Source organism: Gobio gobio (genome assembly GCF_949357685.1).
Source record: "Gobio gobio genome assembly, chromosome: 13".
In the NCBI taxonomy this organism is placed as follows: domain Eukaryota; kingdom Metazoa; phylum Chordata; class Actinopteri; order Cypriniformes; family Gobionidae; genus Gobio; species Gobio gobio.
Window position 1 is genome coordinate 32,816,192 of NC_137106.1, and position 19,464 is coordinate 32,835,655.

At 34.2% G+C, this 19,464-nt stretch overlaps 1 protein-coding gene across 1 annotated transcript; it reads left to right on the forward strand.

Annotated features, from left to right (window-relative positions):
- Positions 1-1,563: 1,563 nt before the first annotated feature.
- Positions 1,564-18,280, forward strand: ros1 (c-ros oncogene 1, receptor tyrosine kinase; the record flags this gene model as incomplete). The annotated part of the gene is made up of 25 exons (XM_079832761.1): positions 1,564-1,650; positions 2,640-2,778; positions 2,871-3,075; positions 4,756-4,832; positions 5,279-5,404; positions 5,712-5,891; positions 7,434-7,889; positions 8,058-8,261; positions 8,340-8,450; positions 11,468-11,634; positions 11,738-11,929; positions 12,693-12,793; positions 12,926-13,140; positions 13,225-13,397; positions 13,520-13,676; positions 13,979-14,071; positions 14,180-14,309; positions 14,415-14,577; positions 14,968-15,032; positions 15,709-15,838; positions 15,914-16,011; positions 16,201-16,404; positions 17,237-17,371; positions 17,549-17,709; positions 17,823-18,280. The coding sequence occupies 25 exons, from the start codon at positions 1,564-1,566 to the stop codon at positions 17,975-17,977; spliced, it is 3,924 nt and encodes a 1,307-aa protein (XP_079688887.1). The 3' UTR covers positions 17,978-18,280.
- Positions 18,281-19,464: the final 1,184 nt, after the last annotated feature.

Sequence of the window (19,464 nt, forward strand, 5' to 3'; positions counted from 1 at the left end):
TATACAACATCCAACTCATTTTTTTAAATTCTGTTTAATGTCATTTAAGTTGAAATGACTTAAACATCCAAGTTGTTTGTACTGTACTTAAAAAGAGAGAAACTATTTATTATTTATTTCCATTTTGGATGAGACTAGTAATATATATTTACTAAAAATATCTATGTGTTGGGACACAGGAAAGACTGTATTATCAGCATGTGTGGTGTTTAAGACCACAGGTTTTTCACAAGAAATGTACGGAGAAACATCCCCAAACTTAAGCAAATGTAAGCTTTAGCAAACCACTATTACTTTGAGAAACTATACTATAAAGATTGATAAATATGTCTTATGCATAAAATGATTAGCTATAGGCCTATAAAGTTAAAGCAAAGGTTTTGTGAAGCATCACCACCTAGAGGGGAAGTCAGGTAAAACATTCATTATCTGAATGAAAAACATGCTGTTGTTGATAACCACTGAAAATCATTTAAACTGTACTTTAGTTTGTAAATATCATACTTTTAAATGTGATTTTTGTTTGGTTTAACAAACTGAGTAACAAGTCTTTCAGCATTATGTGACAGATGATGTTGATAGGGCTAGGAAAACCATTGCTGTAAGCTGAATGAACCTCTTGCTCTATACCACCCATTACTATTCTCAATCTATACTTGTATAAGTGGTTCTATACATTATCTTAGATATGGTAAATCTGGCACTAAATACCTTTACCTCCGTGAGTAAGGCACTGAGGGTACTTTGTTATTGATAAAATTCACACTTTCCTTTATTGGAGCCGATAGCAATTACACTTTAACCATTAAATAAACACTTCCTTGAATCCATCTACAACAACTGTAAAGATAAGAACTTTTATACTTTACAGTCAAGTGACCTTCAGTCTGTGTAATCTGTCTGCATGGTTATCCGCCAATGATGTATGACACATTCGGTATTCTTACGTAAGACCAGTTTCCGTCTACTTTCTTGTTGGACACACCTGTGCTACACGGACCAGGTGACCACAAACTTGGAGGGACTGTTAAAGGGCCAGTGTCCAGCCATGATTGCGTGTTACTGATCGATATTTTAGGTTTTGGGAATACTGTCATGGGAACATTTAAACTGTAGCTCCATTCAGGGTGTGTTTTAATTCCAGAAGTTCGGTGCATGTGAAATGGAAAAAAATTGTGGCAAAAGGAAGGAAATTACAGCTTTAGAGTTTGTTTCAGCACTACTATTTCTGCTTATTTGTCTCAGAGCCTCATCGTGTGATGAACGGCTTCTTGATGTCTCAGTTCACCCGATGGTAAGATTTGCTCATATGCATTTTTTTTTTTTCAATTTACTTGAGCTAATGTCTGAAATATTGTAATTGTAGACATCCAGAAGTGGCTTCAAACAGTGTACGAATGCCATTTGCCAAAGTGAGTACTACTGCCAAGGTTTTGTAATCAAGTTTACTGCTTATTTGCTTCTTTGACTTCGGTTTACAAACATTTACAATCTTCCTGTCCAGATGTTGTGTGTCAGCTCGCAGCACCTTATTCAACCTGGATTGGATCTCATAACATAACTATGACCTGGGAGTCCCTGAATCAGTCTGATGTGGTGTATATTCTTCAGTGGACCGGTCCTAGTCTGTCTGGGATCTGGGCACAAGAGGTAGTGAATGGTTTTATATTAATATTTGTAATATTGATTAATAATTTCTACTGACTTTTGTTGCATTTGCACATCATACATTATTATTGAGCGAAATACAGCAACATGCACTTGGATACAAAGAATATTCTTGTTATATTTAATTTAAAAAAAATATATGCATTTTTGCATGAAGAAAATAAAATCTATTTCATGACCATTAAGATATTTAGCATTGTGACATTATTTTAATGACAATTTCTCACAAATCTAACCTTACTCTATGCAAAGATTAACAATGATTCTTTTTTTATCACTAAAATTCAGTATAAAGATATTAATGTGATGCATAATTAATTGGTCATTTTTTAAATATACACTACCGTAAAAAAAGAGAAAAGGTTTGAGGTCAGTTAGATTTTTTTATTGTCTCTTATGCTCACCAAGGCTACGTTATATACAGTATTAAATACACCAAAAAAATATATATTGGGAAATATTATGACAAAAACTTTTTTCTTATGTAATATATTTTATTTATTCCTGTGATGATCCTTCAGAATTTATTCTTAAATGTAATATTATTAATATCAATGTTGAAAACAGTTGTGCTGCTTAATATTTTTGTGGAAACCATGATAGGCCTTTTCAGGATTCTTTAATGAATAGAAAGTTCATTAGAACAGCATTTATTTGAAATAGAAATCCTATTATAAATGTCTTTAATGTAACTTGTGATCAATGAAATGTATCCCTGCTGAAGAAAAGTATAATTTTATAAAAAAAAAAACAATCGTACTATATACCCGTGTACAAATTCACCTACTATTTAAATAATATATTAAAATATTTTTAGTATACTGTATTATTTATCATATGATAATTTTTCACATAACAGTAGGCTGCAGAAAGAGAAAACTTTAATTTTGGGATGAAATGTCCCCTGTACATTTCTTTACAGTTTGCATAAGATTAAACATTTTGCCAATGTTTTGTTTTTTTCCTCATAGAATGTTACAGAATCAACATACACCGTCAAACAGTTGGAACCTTTTACCTACTATAAATTCAGGATTTGGGCCGTGATAGCAGGCATAATACAGGCTTGTTCTCCAGCAAGCCCTTTGTACCAGACAAAACCTTTTGGACGTATGTTAAATTGACAATCAATCGACAGTCTTTATACATTATGTTTCAAAATCAGTTGTTGGAAGCTGTTTAATGCGTTTCTCTTCAAAAAGTGCCCTCCAGCCCATCCATTGAGAGTATTGAGAGCATGTCTGGAGAGAGTGTGGAGGTTCACTGGTCACTACCCGAGAAACCAGGAGGACCCATTTTGGGCTTCAACCTTAATCTCACATCCAATGAACACGTCATCAGCGTCGCAACTGGAGGAAATGTTTTCTTCAACACATTCTACCCAACGTTCCGTAACACTACATATAGGTAGTATGCATATAAAGTCTCCTCATTTTTATATTTATGCATTTTAAACTTTAATGCAACATAGAATGTAATATACAATGCATTTAAAGGGCTAGTTCACCCCAAAATGGAAATTCTGTCATTAATTACTCACCCTCATGTCATTTCAAGACTTTTGTTCAAAATATGAATCTTCAATGCACATTCACGTGAGCACCACGATGCATGCTTGTTGCGTTGACTCGAGAGAAGACATTGTTGCGTGAACGTGCGTTGGAGATTAATATTTTGGAAATAAAGTGGTAAATTATGTTTTTTTGCGCAAATAAAGCACTTGCGACTTTTCATAAAATGGAGTCACATGGATTACTTTAATGATGTGGCTAAAAAGATCTTCATTTGTGTTCCTAAGATGAACGAATGTCTTACAGGATTGGAACCGACATGAGGGTAAGGAATTAAAGAGTTAGTTCACCCAAAAATGAAAATGATCACATAATTTACTCACCCTTAAAGGTATAGTTCACCCAAAAAGTCACCCTCAAGTTGTTCCAAACCTGTATGAGTTTCAAAAGAATATTTTGAAGACTGTTTGTAACAAAGCAGATAGAGCAACCATTGATTACAATAGTATTATTTCTCTTCTATGGTAGTCAATGGTTGCTCTATCTGCTTGGTTACAAACATTCTTCAAAAAGTTTGGAACAACTTGAGGGTGAGTAAATTATGACATTCGTTCATCTTAGGAACACAAATGAAGATCTTTTTAGCCAAATCATTAAATTAATCCATGTGACTCCATTTTATGAAGCATGGCAAGTGCTTTATTTGCGCAAAAAACATAATTTACCACTTTATTTCCAAAATATCAATCTTCAACGCACGTTCACGCAACTATGTCTGCTCTCGAGTCAATGCAACAAGCATGCATCGTGGTGCTCACGTGAACGCGCATTGAAGATTAATATTTTGGACAAAAGTCTTATGGGTTTGAAATGACATGAGGGTGAGTAATTAAGGACAGAATTTCCATTTTTGGGTGAACTATCCCGTTAAGCCAATATTATTGAAAATATCCTGGCTCTTCCAAGCTTTATATTGGCAGTGAATAGTAACTGAGATGTTGAAGCCCAAAATCCATCATGAAAGTGCTCCACATGGCTCCAGGGGGTTAATAAAGACCTTCTGAAGCGAAGCCATGTGTTTGTGTAAGAAAAATATCCCTATTTATAACTTTATAAACTCAATCACTGGCTTCCATATGCGAGTCTAGTTCCGGCAGAAGAGTGAACTCTGACCTGACGCATGACGTAATGGCGAACGTATAGAACCGTCCTAGATCTGCATAAAGCAAGACACCGGTCACCAATTAGAAGAGTAAAACAATTTTTAAAGAGAAATGTCGGAGGAGCTTGAGTTTGTTGCCCAGCCCTATTTGTTTGAACCCAAGAGGCATTTACTTTCACCCAAGCTTACTCACTCGTACATCCTACGTCATACGCCCGAACTCGACATAGACGGACATCACTGGAAGCTAGTTTATAAAGTTATAATTATGGATATTTTTCTCACACAATTTTTAGAACTATCTGTGCACCCTTTGGATTCCAAACCATGGCATTGGCATAATTGCTAGCACTATGAATGTTATTATTTTTTAATGATATAAAATATTGCTTGTATTGACTGTGTCTTACACAGGATCTCAATAGCTGCTGTAAATCAAGAGGGTCAGGGTTCAGTTGCTGAAGGCAGCATCACAACACCATCAAAAGTTGGTTAGTTGAAGCTCACAGTAAAACTTTCCTTCAAAGATGATCCTAATTTTGCCACAGATGCGCTCCCGGATGTTTTTTTTTTAGTTTTGTTGTTGGTTATTCCTTCTGGTAAATTTTAAATGAATAATAACTGTAAATGAACAATACACAAGTTCTATTCTAAAAAAAAAAAGTGATATGTTTATTTCTGCAATTTCTTGTATTATATTCTACAATTTGGTGTATTTTTTTTTTTTATACAATAGATTTTTATATAAAAATAGTGACAGTAGAGACAATTTTTAATGTTACAAAAGATTTCTATTTCAAATAAATTTTTCAAAATCACAGTAAGCTTCATGCCACTGAAATACTTCAACTATTCTGCTAATGTTTCTCAACACAACGAGTTTGCAATGCCTTGAAATAAACAATAGTCTTATTGCTCCATCTGTGATGTCTTTCAGAGCAGGATGGAGGCCGCTGGGTCTTTGCATCCAGATGGAACTCATTAAGGATGAGAGAAGAGGATGCCGATTTCTTCACCACAGCACTGTGTCTCTCAGATAGTCTAATCGAGAGCAACATCACAGGTCCATTCTTTTTCAAATCAATACATTTTTAGCATCTCTACCATACAAGAGAGCCCATAGCACAAATGAGAGTATGTCTCAGTCGTTTCTCTTAGACAGGCACACCGGTATTTTTCTCCTGATATCCCAACACTGTCAAAATCCTGAGTTATACTACACACAATATTTTTTATACAGTGGCTCTATACTTTATGTCAACAATTACCTGCATGTTTATTAATTGTAATGATTTAGGAGGAAAATTTGAGGCCAAGTTGATATTTCGTTAAATATATTTTGATATTTTGCTTCTCACTGGTTTTTACAGGGGTGGCAGTGCACTACAGTTCCAACCATGTCTACTTCTCTGAGGGGAATCGTATCTGGTCGAAAGGGGCTGGGAATCTGACTGACCCCTCAGATCTCAAGCTTCTGCACTCTGCCCCGCTGGAGGTCACAGCACTGAGTGTAGACTGGCTTTATCAGAGGATTTACTATGTTTCCAGTGGTAGGGTGTGTATTTACCGTTAATTAGGGAATAAAATGACCATTTAGACAACTCTAAAGATTAAATATCATATGTTTTTGTACCAAATATTTAATATCAGCACTCTAAAAACAATATTTAAATGCATCTTGCTCCATAGACTTCCATTGTAAGTGCATTGCAGTAAAAAATATACTTTGTGTTCAGTGGTAAGGTATGAATTTATCTTTAAATAGGGGCTAAAATGACAATTTTGAGAACTTTAAAGATTTAATATTGTATGTTTCCGTATACCAAATAATGAAAATAGCACTTTACCAACAATATTTACATTTTCTGGAACTCCGTGCCCCATAGGCTTCCATTGTAATTGCATTAATATAAACAATTTACTATGTATCCTGTGGTAGGGTGTATTTACCTTAATTAGGGAGTAAAATGACAATTCTGACAACTTTAAGGATTGAATATTATATGTTTTTGTACCAAATATTTAATATCAGCACTTTAAAAGCAATGTTCAAATGTTCTGGAACATGTTGCCCCATAGACTTCCATTGCAAGTGCATTGCAGTAAAAATTTACTTTGTGTTCAGGGGTAACGTGTGTATTTACCTTTGAAAAGGGTCTGAAATGACAATTTAGAGACCTTTAAAGATTTGTTTTTGTGCTGAATGATTATTATGAGCACTTTAAAAACAATATTAAATGTTCTGGAACATCTTGTCCCATAGACTTCCATTGTAAGTGCGTTGCAGTAAAAAAAATACTGTGTGTTCAATGGTAAGGTGTGTATTTGAACTTTAATTAGGGACTAAAATAAGACAACTTTAAAGATTAAATATAATATCAAATATCATTTTTGTACCCCTAGGTCTTCTATTGTGGATTAGATGACTGTTCTTTTCCATTGGATATAAATCTCAACCTTTCCAGTGAAGCTGTAAATATAATTGCAGATCCGTATAATGGGTGAGTATTATAAACATTATTTAACACTGTTTGGTTAAGCACTGTCTCTGTTTTATATAAAGCTATAAAACATTGTGTAAACCAGTGTTTCCCAACCGGGGTGCCGTAAAAGTCCTTCAAATGAATTTTTATTTATTTTTTATTTTTTTATAATGTGAATAAAACATTTAATATATACTATATATGATGAAAAAATAAATATATATATATATATATATATATATATATATATATATATATATATATATATATATATATATATATATATACATATGATGAATATCGAATGGCTGAAATAACAAATAAGACAGACACGCACACATAATAATAAAAAAAAAAATTCTATCCGCCCCCTCATTGACATTCAACACTGGTGTAAACCCTCTGCAGTACAGTATTCTTTATCATATCCATTAGAGACATTAATGATTTAAATTTTATTATTTTTGATTTTAAATATTTTTTGATTTTTGATTTTCTTATTGATTTTAGTATTATTTAGTAAAGAGTAATTTAATGAAATAGAGAATTGTGTTGTCAGATGGCTGTTCTTGTTGCTGAGCAGTGGAATATACCGTTGCCCTCTTCCAGACGCCTCTGGCCAACAACATGAGATGAGTCACATCGTAAAAACACATTCTGTCTCCAACTTTGTGGTCAGTTTCCCCAATAAGAGACTGATTTATCACGGCAAAAGTGATCGAACACTCAACGCCACATCTATGGATGGATTATTTCCCATTACACTGTACACAAACGTTAACTTTGAAGCAAATAGCATTGTTTATGAGGACGATTTCTTCATGCTCACCAATGGATATGCACTTTATAAACAAGTCGGCCAGAGTCAAGTGGCCACCTTCAATGAATTCACTATGGACTGTGATCTCATCCATAGTCAAAATGATGGCTTTGGTAATCTCTGGGATTTTAGCGCATCTGCGCAACCTTATCCTGTGCCACGAAGGCCAAGACATCTGCAAGTCCTGTTTGGATCAGATAAAGCCAATGTCTATTGGGATAAACCTGAAAATATGATTGGAGCAAGTGAGTGATACCACTATTAATAGCACTATTGGGATTTTTATCAGTAGGAGACTATTTTTGATTTTTGTCATTCGTTTATTAAAGACAGGTTTATTGGTTTAGATTTCACTTTGCTAAACCATAAAATTGCTGTTGTCCATTACATAAATTCAGTTTTGTTCCACACAGGTCCATCTGCCTGGCAAAATTGGACTTATGATATAAACTGCTCTATGAATGGTTTGGTCGTGATGAGATTTGGTGGAATAACCGGCACAAATGCAACTGTCCCAGATCTGCAGAGCTCACAGCAGTACAGCGTCACCGTCTGGGCTTGTTCTCCGGCTGGATGCTCCAGATCAGTCTCATATGAAGGAACAACTCTTCAGGCTGGTGATTATATTTTTTGCACTTTATCATTTACTTTCATCTTTTATAAACTGGCCACTATAAAAGTCATCTTTTCTTCAGCCGATGAGCCCGCATATATTGCTGCTGCCAGTGATGATGAAATATGGAAGCAAGATTTTGAGAGCATTGATTTCATGGAACAAATGGTATCTTATATTGGAGATGTGAAAGGTAAGAAACCAGAAAGATCATTTATAGACCATAACAGTGGACCCGAAATGTATTTGGACTCTTTTGAACAACTAAGTCACATTTTCAAAATATTTAATTCACTGCATTAGATACAAAATATCAAACTACGTGGCATCTGTAAATAAATGATGCTACAGCACCTCTCAGATCTAACTTCACTTTCTCACATTTTCAATTATTTTTTAATCGGTTGGTCCCACAAAATTGTTCTAGCAGTTCATTATATTAACCATAAACATTCCATAATGTAACAGACTGCTCTGAGAGACAAAGGTTGAGTATCCAAACGCAGCTTTAATGAAAGGGTTATCCACAATCGTAGTCAACAGTATAGGCAATGTCAAAACACAGGCAGGCAGACCAAACAAACAAAGCAGGAAGAACAGAGGCAAAAGGGAAATCTGGGGAAACAGGCAAGAAATCCAATGAACCAAGAGACATGAAAGGGAAACGCTCAGAAATGCAGTGTTACACAAAACAAGACTTTGCAATGAATGAGTGAGATAACTATAAATATATAGGGTGAGGTAAACAGGTTAATGAGACACAAGGTGGATGTAATCAGGGATAATGAGTCCGGGCATAGAGTATTATGGGTAATGTAGTCTTTAATGGAATGATGGTCCGGGGTGGAGTGCCCTCTGGTGGTAATCAGGGGCACTCTCACTGGTGAATCGTGACATATAAGCAGTGTTGGGGGGGTAAGGCATTACAAGTAGTGCGAGTTACCTTATCAGATTACTTTTACCAAGTAACTAGTAAAGTAACTCATTACTCATACATTTTTTGTTACTTTTTCAAATAAGTAACTTTTTCAAAAGTTAGAAAAAAGGATTATGAAATCAGATTAGATCACGTAATCCAACTTTGGTTTTGGACAAACCTTCAGTTTGTGTTGTTCTAAGTAGTAGTAGGATTGGGATAACTTTGATCCATAAAATCAGGATTATCCTGATCCCAGCAGAAGGGTGGATTTCAGGAACATAATGTAATAAAACTTAAAAAATTGTCATATAATACAATATGTTGCATACATATATTTATTTATTATTATTTGCCTATTAAGCCTTTTGGTAGCCTATACAGTAAAGTAAAAAATTGATTTTGGCACCATAAAATAATGTCAAATATTTTTTTATCAAGTTCTGTTATTTGGCACAATAAGAGATGAACCAGTCAAAAGTTATTTGTGAGTGAACGCAGTTTCTTGGGTGAATGCTATGTAAAACTTTATGATTTTGCGTCCTCTCGCAAATGTTTTGTGTTCCTCTGAGAAACTTCTTTTTTATTTTGTTTTTAATAAAACCCAGCCCAGGGGTCCGTTCTTCGTACGTCACTAACTCAGTTAGCTGGATTTGATTGTTTGACGATTTGGCATGATCTGGGATTATTTGATTCTTCGACGCTCATCCTGGACTTGCTGTCATAGCAACAGGTCCGGAAGCTTAAACCTGCTCGCGAGCGGCTTATTTCATGTAAACAGGATTAGATAGCATCTTGAGGTGATACTTAAAATATGTCCCAGCCACCGCTACTTTATTACAAGAGTTCATTACTGAACCAGGGCAATACTAATTTTAAATAATAATAATATAAACATTTATTTTAAAATTATATTATAATGTTGTGTAAAAGGTGTATACTACTATAGACACAGCCACTTGATTGAGAGATATTTTTGTGATGGAATAATTACTTTATAATTTTATTGGAGTCTTACACACGTTGTACAGTTACTCTGAGCCGTGCATTCATTTGAGTGATGAAGGATATTATGGGAGTGGCTTGATGCAGCGCAAGAGATGCAGATACTTGATCTTAAGAAACTTTAATTAATGCTGTCACGTAACAAATCTGTTTCAAATTGAATTAAAGATTAAATGAATTGCTAATTACAACATTGAAATAAAAATGTAAAGGGTGTACAAATACTGTAAAATCATGAATATAAATAATTGTGACTCATGTTTTAAAAAAACATTTATCATTTATCTATTATAACTTTTATAATGTTGGTTTAGTCGTTTGGCTGGTGGTGGGGGGGGGGGGGGGGGTGGTCAAGTTTTTTGCCAGGTGGCTCTTTTAATTATATGATGTCAATACGCTGTCTTGATGACAGCCAATCGCTGCTTTACTGATCGTGGTTTCGAGTATCGATGCATCTGCCCTCTTCAGAGAACACAAGAACGCGCAGTAATCTTAGATCATTTAATCCAGATATTTTAATCCAATCCGCAAATTCGTTTGAAGAACCAAATTAGCCAGAGATCAGTTATCACGATTAAAAGATCTGTGATCTGTCAAATGATCGCAGATGTATTAAGCGAGGTACGAAGAACGGACCCCAGGTGAGAAAAAGTAACGCAAAAGTAACAACACATTACTTTGCATAAAAAGTAACTAAGTAATGCACTTAGTTACTTTTTTAAGGGGGTAACCCAATATTGAATTGCATTACTTTTAAAAGTAACTATCCCCAACAGTTTGACAACCAGAATGTGTCTTTTGGTGAAAAGACTTTTTGCCTTCTTTTTGAACAATATATTTAATGTTTCATATTTTGAAACCTAATGAAACGTTTTGTTAAGTGTTCTGATTGATAAGTGTGCTTGTGATATACACTGCCATTCAAAAGTTTGGGGTCTGTAAAATTTTTTTTTTAAAGAAGTCTCATGTATTTTTAAATTAAAAATACATTAACACTGTGAAATATTATTACAATTTAAAATAACCTTTGTAAACATAATTTGTAGTACAAATGTCTTTACAGTGACTTGATCGATTTAATGCACCGTTGCTGAATTCTTTTAAAAAAAGAAAAATCTTATACCTACCCCAAGCTTTTAGGTAGAGTATTTCTTTAAAATACATTCCACTTATTTTAAAATATTTAGATATTTAATGCAAGAAAAAAAAAACACCAGTATGCATCCCATATTTCACCATGTAACTCACCATAAAACAAGGTCGATATGTTCTTCTTTCGTAATGAGCAGACATGGATTGGTATAGTTCCACAATCTACTGGACTAACAGTTCTGGCCACATTAACTGGATTAATCAGTCTCTGAGTGTGATGACAATGCCTTCACCCATGAATGCTGAAGCGCTGGCCTTTGACTGGCTGGGACAGTATCTATACTGGAGCTGCAACTCAAATCAGGTATGTTTTTAAATCAAGTAATACTTGAATAAGTGAAATAAAAAAAACAGAAGCTATTGACTTTATATGGACTAATTGTGAGACATCTTGCATCTGTTATCAGATATGCAGAGGTTCTACATCTGGTCATGGGGTTGAGATATTTCTTCAAGCAGAGCAGAAGATTCTCAGTTTGGTGATTGATTCATTGAATGCTGCCATCTACTGGACCACTGAAACATCAGTAGAAGGCTGTAGACTGGATGGAGAAGACTACCAACTCCTGGATAAACTGAGTGAGTTCTCTGGGAAAGAGGTGAGGACCTAATATACACAGCTAATACCATTCAAGAGTTTGGGGTCTGTAAGATTTTTTTATGGTTTTCTTTACTATTATGCTCACCGAGACTGCATTTATTTGATCAAAAATACAGTAAATCAATACTATTGTGAAATATTATTATAATTTAAAAATATCTGGTCTATTTTAAAATGTAATTTATTTCTGTGATGGCAAAGCTGAGTTTTGAGCATCATTTCTCCAGTCTTCAGTCACATGATCCTTCAGAAATCATTCTGATATGCTGATTTGGTGCTGATTATTATCAATGATTATATTTTTGTGGAAACGGGGATACATTTTCTTTTGGATTCTTTGATGAATGGAAAGTTCAAAAGAACATAATTTATTTTGAAATAGAATTCTTTTATATTTAGTCTTTACTGTAACTTTTGATATTTTGATACCTTTGAACTTTTGAATAAAAGTAATATATATATATATATATATATATATATATATATATATATATATATATATATATATATATATATATATATATATATATATATATATATATATATATATATATATATATATATATATATATATATATATATATATATATATATATATATATATATATATATATATATATATATATATATATATATATATATATATTTTTTTTTTTTTTTTTTTTTTTATAATCTTACTGACCCCAAACTTTTGAATGGCAGTGTACCTATTTCACATACTCATCCTGTAGATTTCATGGACAAAAATCTCAAAATTATAGGTTGCTGGTATCACTTTGAATGTGAATGAAGGATATCTGTATTGGTTGGTGCAGGACGGCTCCCTGTTGAACCTTTACAGAGTCAACGTCAGTCCTCACAGGTTGGTGCATATACAGTTAGATTTCATTAATGAATGCATTGTTTAATGACCAATTTGGCTCCTGATAATATTTTATAGTTGAATAAATGTTGTTTTTTAACGATTTGCATACATTTGTCCATTCACTTAAAGAATGCAGAAGTCTAAAGTGGTGGAATTTGCAAGATGGACCAAAACTCAAATCTCATATCATCAAGTGGGCTCCTATAGTGGACGACTTGTTTGGTTGGATGAGAACAAACAGCTCAGGATTCAGGAGTTGAACCAAAACAACAGTGTCCTTATGTCTTCCAGCAAAACACTGACAGCTTTTTCTGTTGTACAGCAAATGCTGAAACCTTTTCCAGGTGAGCACTGTGTTAACATATGATTGTTACATACAGCAATATGACGTATGATAATCACTTTGTGTCTTTGTGTTTGTATCCCAGATGGATTTGTATCTCCTCCTTCAGTTATTCCACCTGCAGTTTCCAAAATTGCTCTTGAAGGGAATGACACATTTTTTCAGATACACTGGGAACCCAGCAGTGTTGACTATGGGACAGTGATGTATTGTGTAGTGTCTAAGGAACTGTGGAAAAATGTGAAACGGCTTCAAAATGTACTACACTGAGTTTTTTATTATTATTATTATTGTAAACTATATATTGTAAATTCACCCTAAGTAAGAAAACAATTTTTTTGTATAAAATGTATTGATTTATTTCCAAAACTTTTCTGCAGAAATACCCGACTAGATATTGTCATCCTGTTAATACGGTTTCCAAAACAGTCATAAATGTCACACGATTCAAACCAGGGACCAAATTTAACATCACCATAACCCCTTTTTCATATTGGGCAAGAGGGGAACCAACACAAACATCTTTCATTACTCCAAGTAAGAATGCTGCATCATTGAATATAGAAGTTGCACCTAATTTTAAAGTACTTGTACTTACTGTGTACTTACCTAAGAAAGTACTGGTTAATATAAGGTGGGTTAAGAATAGTTTAGGCGTTCAGGGTTAGTACTATTACCCAGTTATTGTAATCAATATGCGTACATAGTATGTCCATGGGGCTACCAAAACAGAATAAAATATAAATATAATAAATAAATACTGTTTTGCTTTTTGTGTATTTTATTGTACAATCTAATACAAAAAAGGCCATTTTAAATGCACTCTTGTTGTCCCCCAGGTACTTCATTAGACACTGACATGACGTTGATTATTTTGATCGTATCAGTCGCTGCTGGTTTTACACTGATTATTCTCATTGTCGCAGCAGTCAGTAAGTATAACACAATTCCCTTTTATAAAAGACTATTTAAACCCCATATCAACATTAATGAGAGAATATGAAAGTACAACATTTACTTACCCTGCTGTTTTGATATAGTTTGGCACAGACGCCATAAGAAAAAGGATCATGGGACAGTTACACAAACAGGTGTACACATCCATCCAGATGTTGAGTTGGAGTATATTCGAGGTTTAGTTGGTCTTGGGAATGCCTGCTTTGCCATCAGGTACACATAAACATCACTTACAAACCACAGCTTCGTTTTAATATGATTTTGTTGCATCTATAAACCACAAATGTGTGTTATTTTTTATTTTTTTTTATTCCCCAGTGCCATACCCGCCCAGGGAGAGATTGAGTCACTTCCTGTGTTTCCTAGAGAATGTCTGAAGCTCCAGAGGTTGTTGGGTAGTGGTGCTTTTGGAGAAGTTTATGAAGGTGTTACAGTTGGCAGCCAAATCACTGGAGTGCCAGAGAAGAGAGTGGCTGTCAAGGTACATTTAAATGTTCCACTTTAAACCTTTTCTCACTGCATATGCAAATATGCTATATATATATATATATATATATATATATATATATATATATATATATATATATATATATATATATATATATATATAGGTCATTGATGCACGACAGGCTCATTGATGGGTAATAGTACTAACCCTGAACCCCTAAACCTATTCTTAACCCATGTAGTTACCTTATATTAGCCAGTAATTCCTTAGGTAAGTACACTGTAAGTACAAGTACCTTAAAATGTGGTGCAGCCTCTATATTCAATGATGCAGCATTCTTACCTTTTGCAGGTTTGCACGGCTCATTGATTCATTGATGATATATATTATATTATGATGTCTCATGAATCAATCTCTTCACAGACACTGAGGAAAGATGCCAGCGACTATGAGAAAAAGGAATTCTTAAAAGAAGCTCATGTGATGAGGTAAACAATAAGTTTGCTCAAAGCATCACACTGAAAATATGATTATAGTATGGTGCAAATATGATGATGACGAGGCCCCCTGGTCTAGAGCAGATGTTTGTGGCGGGATGGGGTCTGTTGTTATTAAGTGTTTTGGGAGCGTTTGACCTAAGGGGCTCTGTTTTACTCTATTTATTTATTTACAGTTAAAATCCTGGGGTTGGTTAGATTTTTTAATGTTTTTGTAATCTTAAATGCTCACGAGGCTGCATTTATTTGAGCAAAAATACAGTAAAAACAGTAATATTGTGAAATGTTATTACAATTTAAAATAACTGTTTTCTATTTTAAAATGTTATTTGTTCTTTGGTATCAAAGCTGAATTTTCAGCATCATTACTCCAGTCTTCAGTGTCACATGATCCTTCAGAAATCATTGCAATATTCTGATTTGCTAAAAATCGTATTATTGTCAATGTTGAAAAGAGTTGTTCACTCAATATTTTCGTGGAAACTGTGATAATTGTTTTCAGGATTATTTGATGAATAGAAAGTTCAAAAGAACATAATTTATATGAAATAGAAATCTTTTTTAACATGATAAAAATATTTTTGATCAATTTAACGCATCCTTCTGAATGAAAGAAATGATTGACCCAAAACCTTTTGACCTTCGTTTTGTGTTTGCGGCTCTCCAGCCAGTTTAATCATCCTAACATCCTGCGCTTGCTCGGAGTGTGTCTGCTGAACGAGCCACATTACCTCATCCTGGAGCTGATGGAAGGAGGAGACCTTCGTTCTTATCTGAGAGGAGCTCGTCCTAACAATGTTAGGCTTTGTTTTAAAATATACTGAAGATGTTTTTTTTACTCACTAGCACTAACATGTTCTTATGTCTCATAGACCCACAAAGAGCTACTAAACCTCACCAGCCTTCTGGACATCAGTTTGGATGCTGCCACTGGATGTGCTTATTTAGAAAGGATGCACTTTGTTCACAGGTAAAGATGTGCTCATATATTGCTAATGCATCACATGGTGCTCACAATGCCAAGGTCATGGGATCAATTCCCAGGGAATGCACGAACGCATAAAATGTACACTTTTGAAGTCACTTTGGATAAAAGTGTCGCCAAATGCCTAAAAGTAAATGTATCTAATTGAAACTTTATTCAATACTTCATGTGCAGGGATATTGCCGCAAGGAACTGTTTAGTGTCAGTAAGAGGCTACACAGACCCAGAAAGGGTCGTTAAAATTGGAGACTTCGGATTGGCCCGTGATGTGTATAAGAACGACTACTACAGGAAGAAGGGCGAAGGTCTGCTTCCTGTTCGCTGGATGTCACCAGAGAGTTTAACAGATGGCATTTTCAATAAATATTCTGATGTCTGGTCAGTATCTTGAGTGTTAAAGTGCCCCTAATATGCTATTTTAAAGTATCCTAATTTTGTTTTGGAGGTCTCCAACAACAGGTTACATGCATCACAGGTTTCATTTTCTCATAATATACATGCCACATCACCACAATGTTCAATGATTCTCAAACGACTCGATGGATGAATCAGTCTTTCTAAATCCCTCCATTCTGTGAGCCTGCTCTGCTCTGATTGGTCAGACGGCCCAGTCTGTTGTGATTGGTCTACCGCATACAGCGCGTATTTCGGAAACAAACGGCCATTACCATAACTGAACTCCAGCTCCATTCTGGAGGCTTCCTGTTCCTGTAATTTTTTTTAAAGAAATGTAAACAATAAAAACCGTTTTGTGGCTCTTTAATGTGACGGGATCGCTGTAGCGCCTCAGGTAAAGCTGCTCGTGAACCGATCATCTCTTCCTTCTAGTTCATTGATAAGCATGAAATTAACATGAATGAACACTAAAAGAAATGTTGTTTCAACCGCGGAAACACGTCAGTACACACCGTTTTTCCAAGTTAAAGTCCACCAACGTTAATCTACTAATTCTCCTGACTGCAGATTCGGCGATGTGATTGGTCAGATCGCCTTTCAATCAAACTTGCGGTGAAGGGTCGAGTCTTACTTTTGAGAGACAATAACATATACGGTGCACTTTGCAGGAGGTTTTCATTCACTTAATTAGAACTATGTTACACACTACATGAAAGGTAATTTTCAAAATCCATATAGGGGCTCTTTAATGTTGCCTTATCAAGTAACATGCATATTCCTATAAGTATGTTTTCTTATAATTTGCTTTTTCCAGGGCATTTGGTGTGCTCTTATGGGAGATTATGACATTAGGAAAGCTACCATATCCCACGTACACCAACCATGAAGTCTTAAGCCATATCATTAGAGGTGGACGACTGCCTTCACCCACAGGGTGTCCACAGAGATTGTAAGTGTTATTAGATGATTTCTACAAATACATTATATAAATTGATTGAATGTGAAGACAAAGATGTGATATGTACTTTGAAGGAATATTTTAGATTAAAAAGATTACATTTCACTAAAAGATTACATATAAATACCTTACTCAGTCATTCGTTTCCATTCTATTACTGCTTTGTAGGTATAATCTGATGATGGGCTGTTGGAGTAAAGAACCAACTGAGAGGCCAAACTTTCAGCTCCTTGAGGAAACCCTGAGTAAATTTAGAGATTATGAAGTGGATAAAGGAGCAAACCAGAATGGAGCTGAAGGTCATGTGAACCAGGCCTACCAGGAAGATGGTATAATTTGATATCAATATAAATATCAATACAATCAAAAAATATTAGCTTTATTTCAACAAACAGAATTAGGTACTCATGACTGAATATGTATCTCTTGCTGGTTTCTCCAGAGGAGGAGGTCTGCACTGGTGTGGATGAAGATGAAGTTCTGGAAACTGGACTGTCTCCTGTGCTCAGCAACGAGGGACTGAATTACTTGATGTATCGAGCTGAGAGCCCAGACAGTGTCCGAACAGACTCATCGACACTCACCCAAGATACATAAGACTATAAGTCACTGGCACCTCAAGTTTGCACAAAGACCTGTGAGCTGGACTTCACTTTTGTAATCTTCTTTCTTGTAAATATTGTATAATAATAAACATTGTATTTTTTAATGTTTATTGTTGAATGTTTAATAAACAGATATCAATATTCCGCAAAACAGTTAGATCTGTATTCCCTTAAAGAATAGTACCATACTCGCAATTGTGCAATTGATTAAATGAATATCTGGTTAAATTATGCAAAATGTAAATATTTATATTTAATGTGTAAAGTGTATGATCAATAAAAATACATTATATGTATAGGAATAGACTTTTTGTCCTCTGTAGTGGACATTATATTTTAGTGAATTTCTCTTTAAGTCTGGATGTCCTGTAAAGAGCACACTCAGGGCTTTTCACAGATACCAAATGTTTGGAAGTTTCACAATGAAAACTGCCTCTCCTTGGACTTTAAAAATGACTGACATTAATTTAGTGATCAAATGTAACACCCTTATATGGAAATATGACCATATTTTGTAATTATCATTTAAATCTGGCAAATTTTTGAATTGTTTGTCATAAATCAACATCTCGGGAAAATGTTATGCGGTTTCAAATCAAAATATGACTTTCTGTTACGAAACAGGACATTGATTTCAAACCAGGACTTAAATCATGTTTATCAGGCATTTTAGGAGACACAACAAGTTAATATATTCACTAATATTAAATATGATATAATATTATATCATTATATTTCAATATTCCTATAAAATATTAGTAAATATTATGATCATATTATGATAAATCTTGCCAATTACTACAATTATTACACTTCTTTTTTCATTACATGTTGCCCCAAGAACACATTAAGATGCAAATTAGAGACATTGTATATATGTATATAATGGGAAAACCTGCCATTTTACACACATATTGCATAAAGCAAAATGGTATATCAAATCATTCTGTTATATCTTTCATAAAATAGTTGAGAATAATCTTTATAAAAAGTTTGGTGATTAAAAAATCCCATTGTTTTTGCATAGTCATGTCTATTCATGTATTTTTTCTTAAATAAATAAAAAATGAGGCCTGGTGTATGACATAGCATAACATATGAATAAAATATAATTTTTCAATTTTTTTCTTATCCTCTAAACCTGGGGTTTTCAAACTTTATGATGCCAAGGATCCCCAAATATGGTGAACCTTTTATGAGGGACCCCCTTCCTAAAACCCATCTATATATTTTTATGTATATGAAATAAAAACATTTAAACCGTTAGATAAATATGTGACAAAAGTGTGACATTTTAAATACAACATATTTCCAAACTTAATATTGGCTCTGTAAACCTGAAGAACATATTCAATGAAAAAAATATTTGTATAAGCAACTTTCACAATAATGTATGTAAGCATCTTACGTACTGCATTAAGAGCCTTACAACTCCATTGAGCAAGATAAAGGGGACTAAACCTACTAGAAGATACAAAG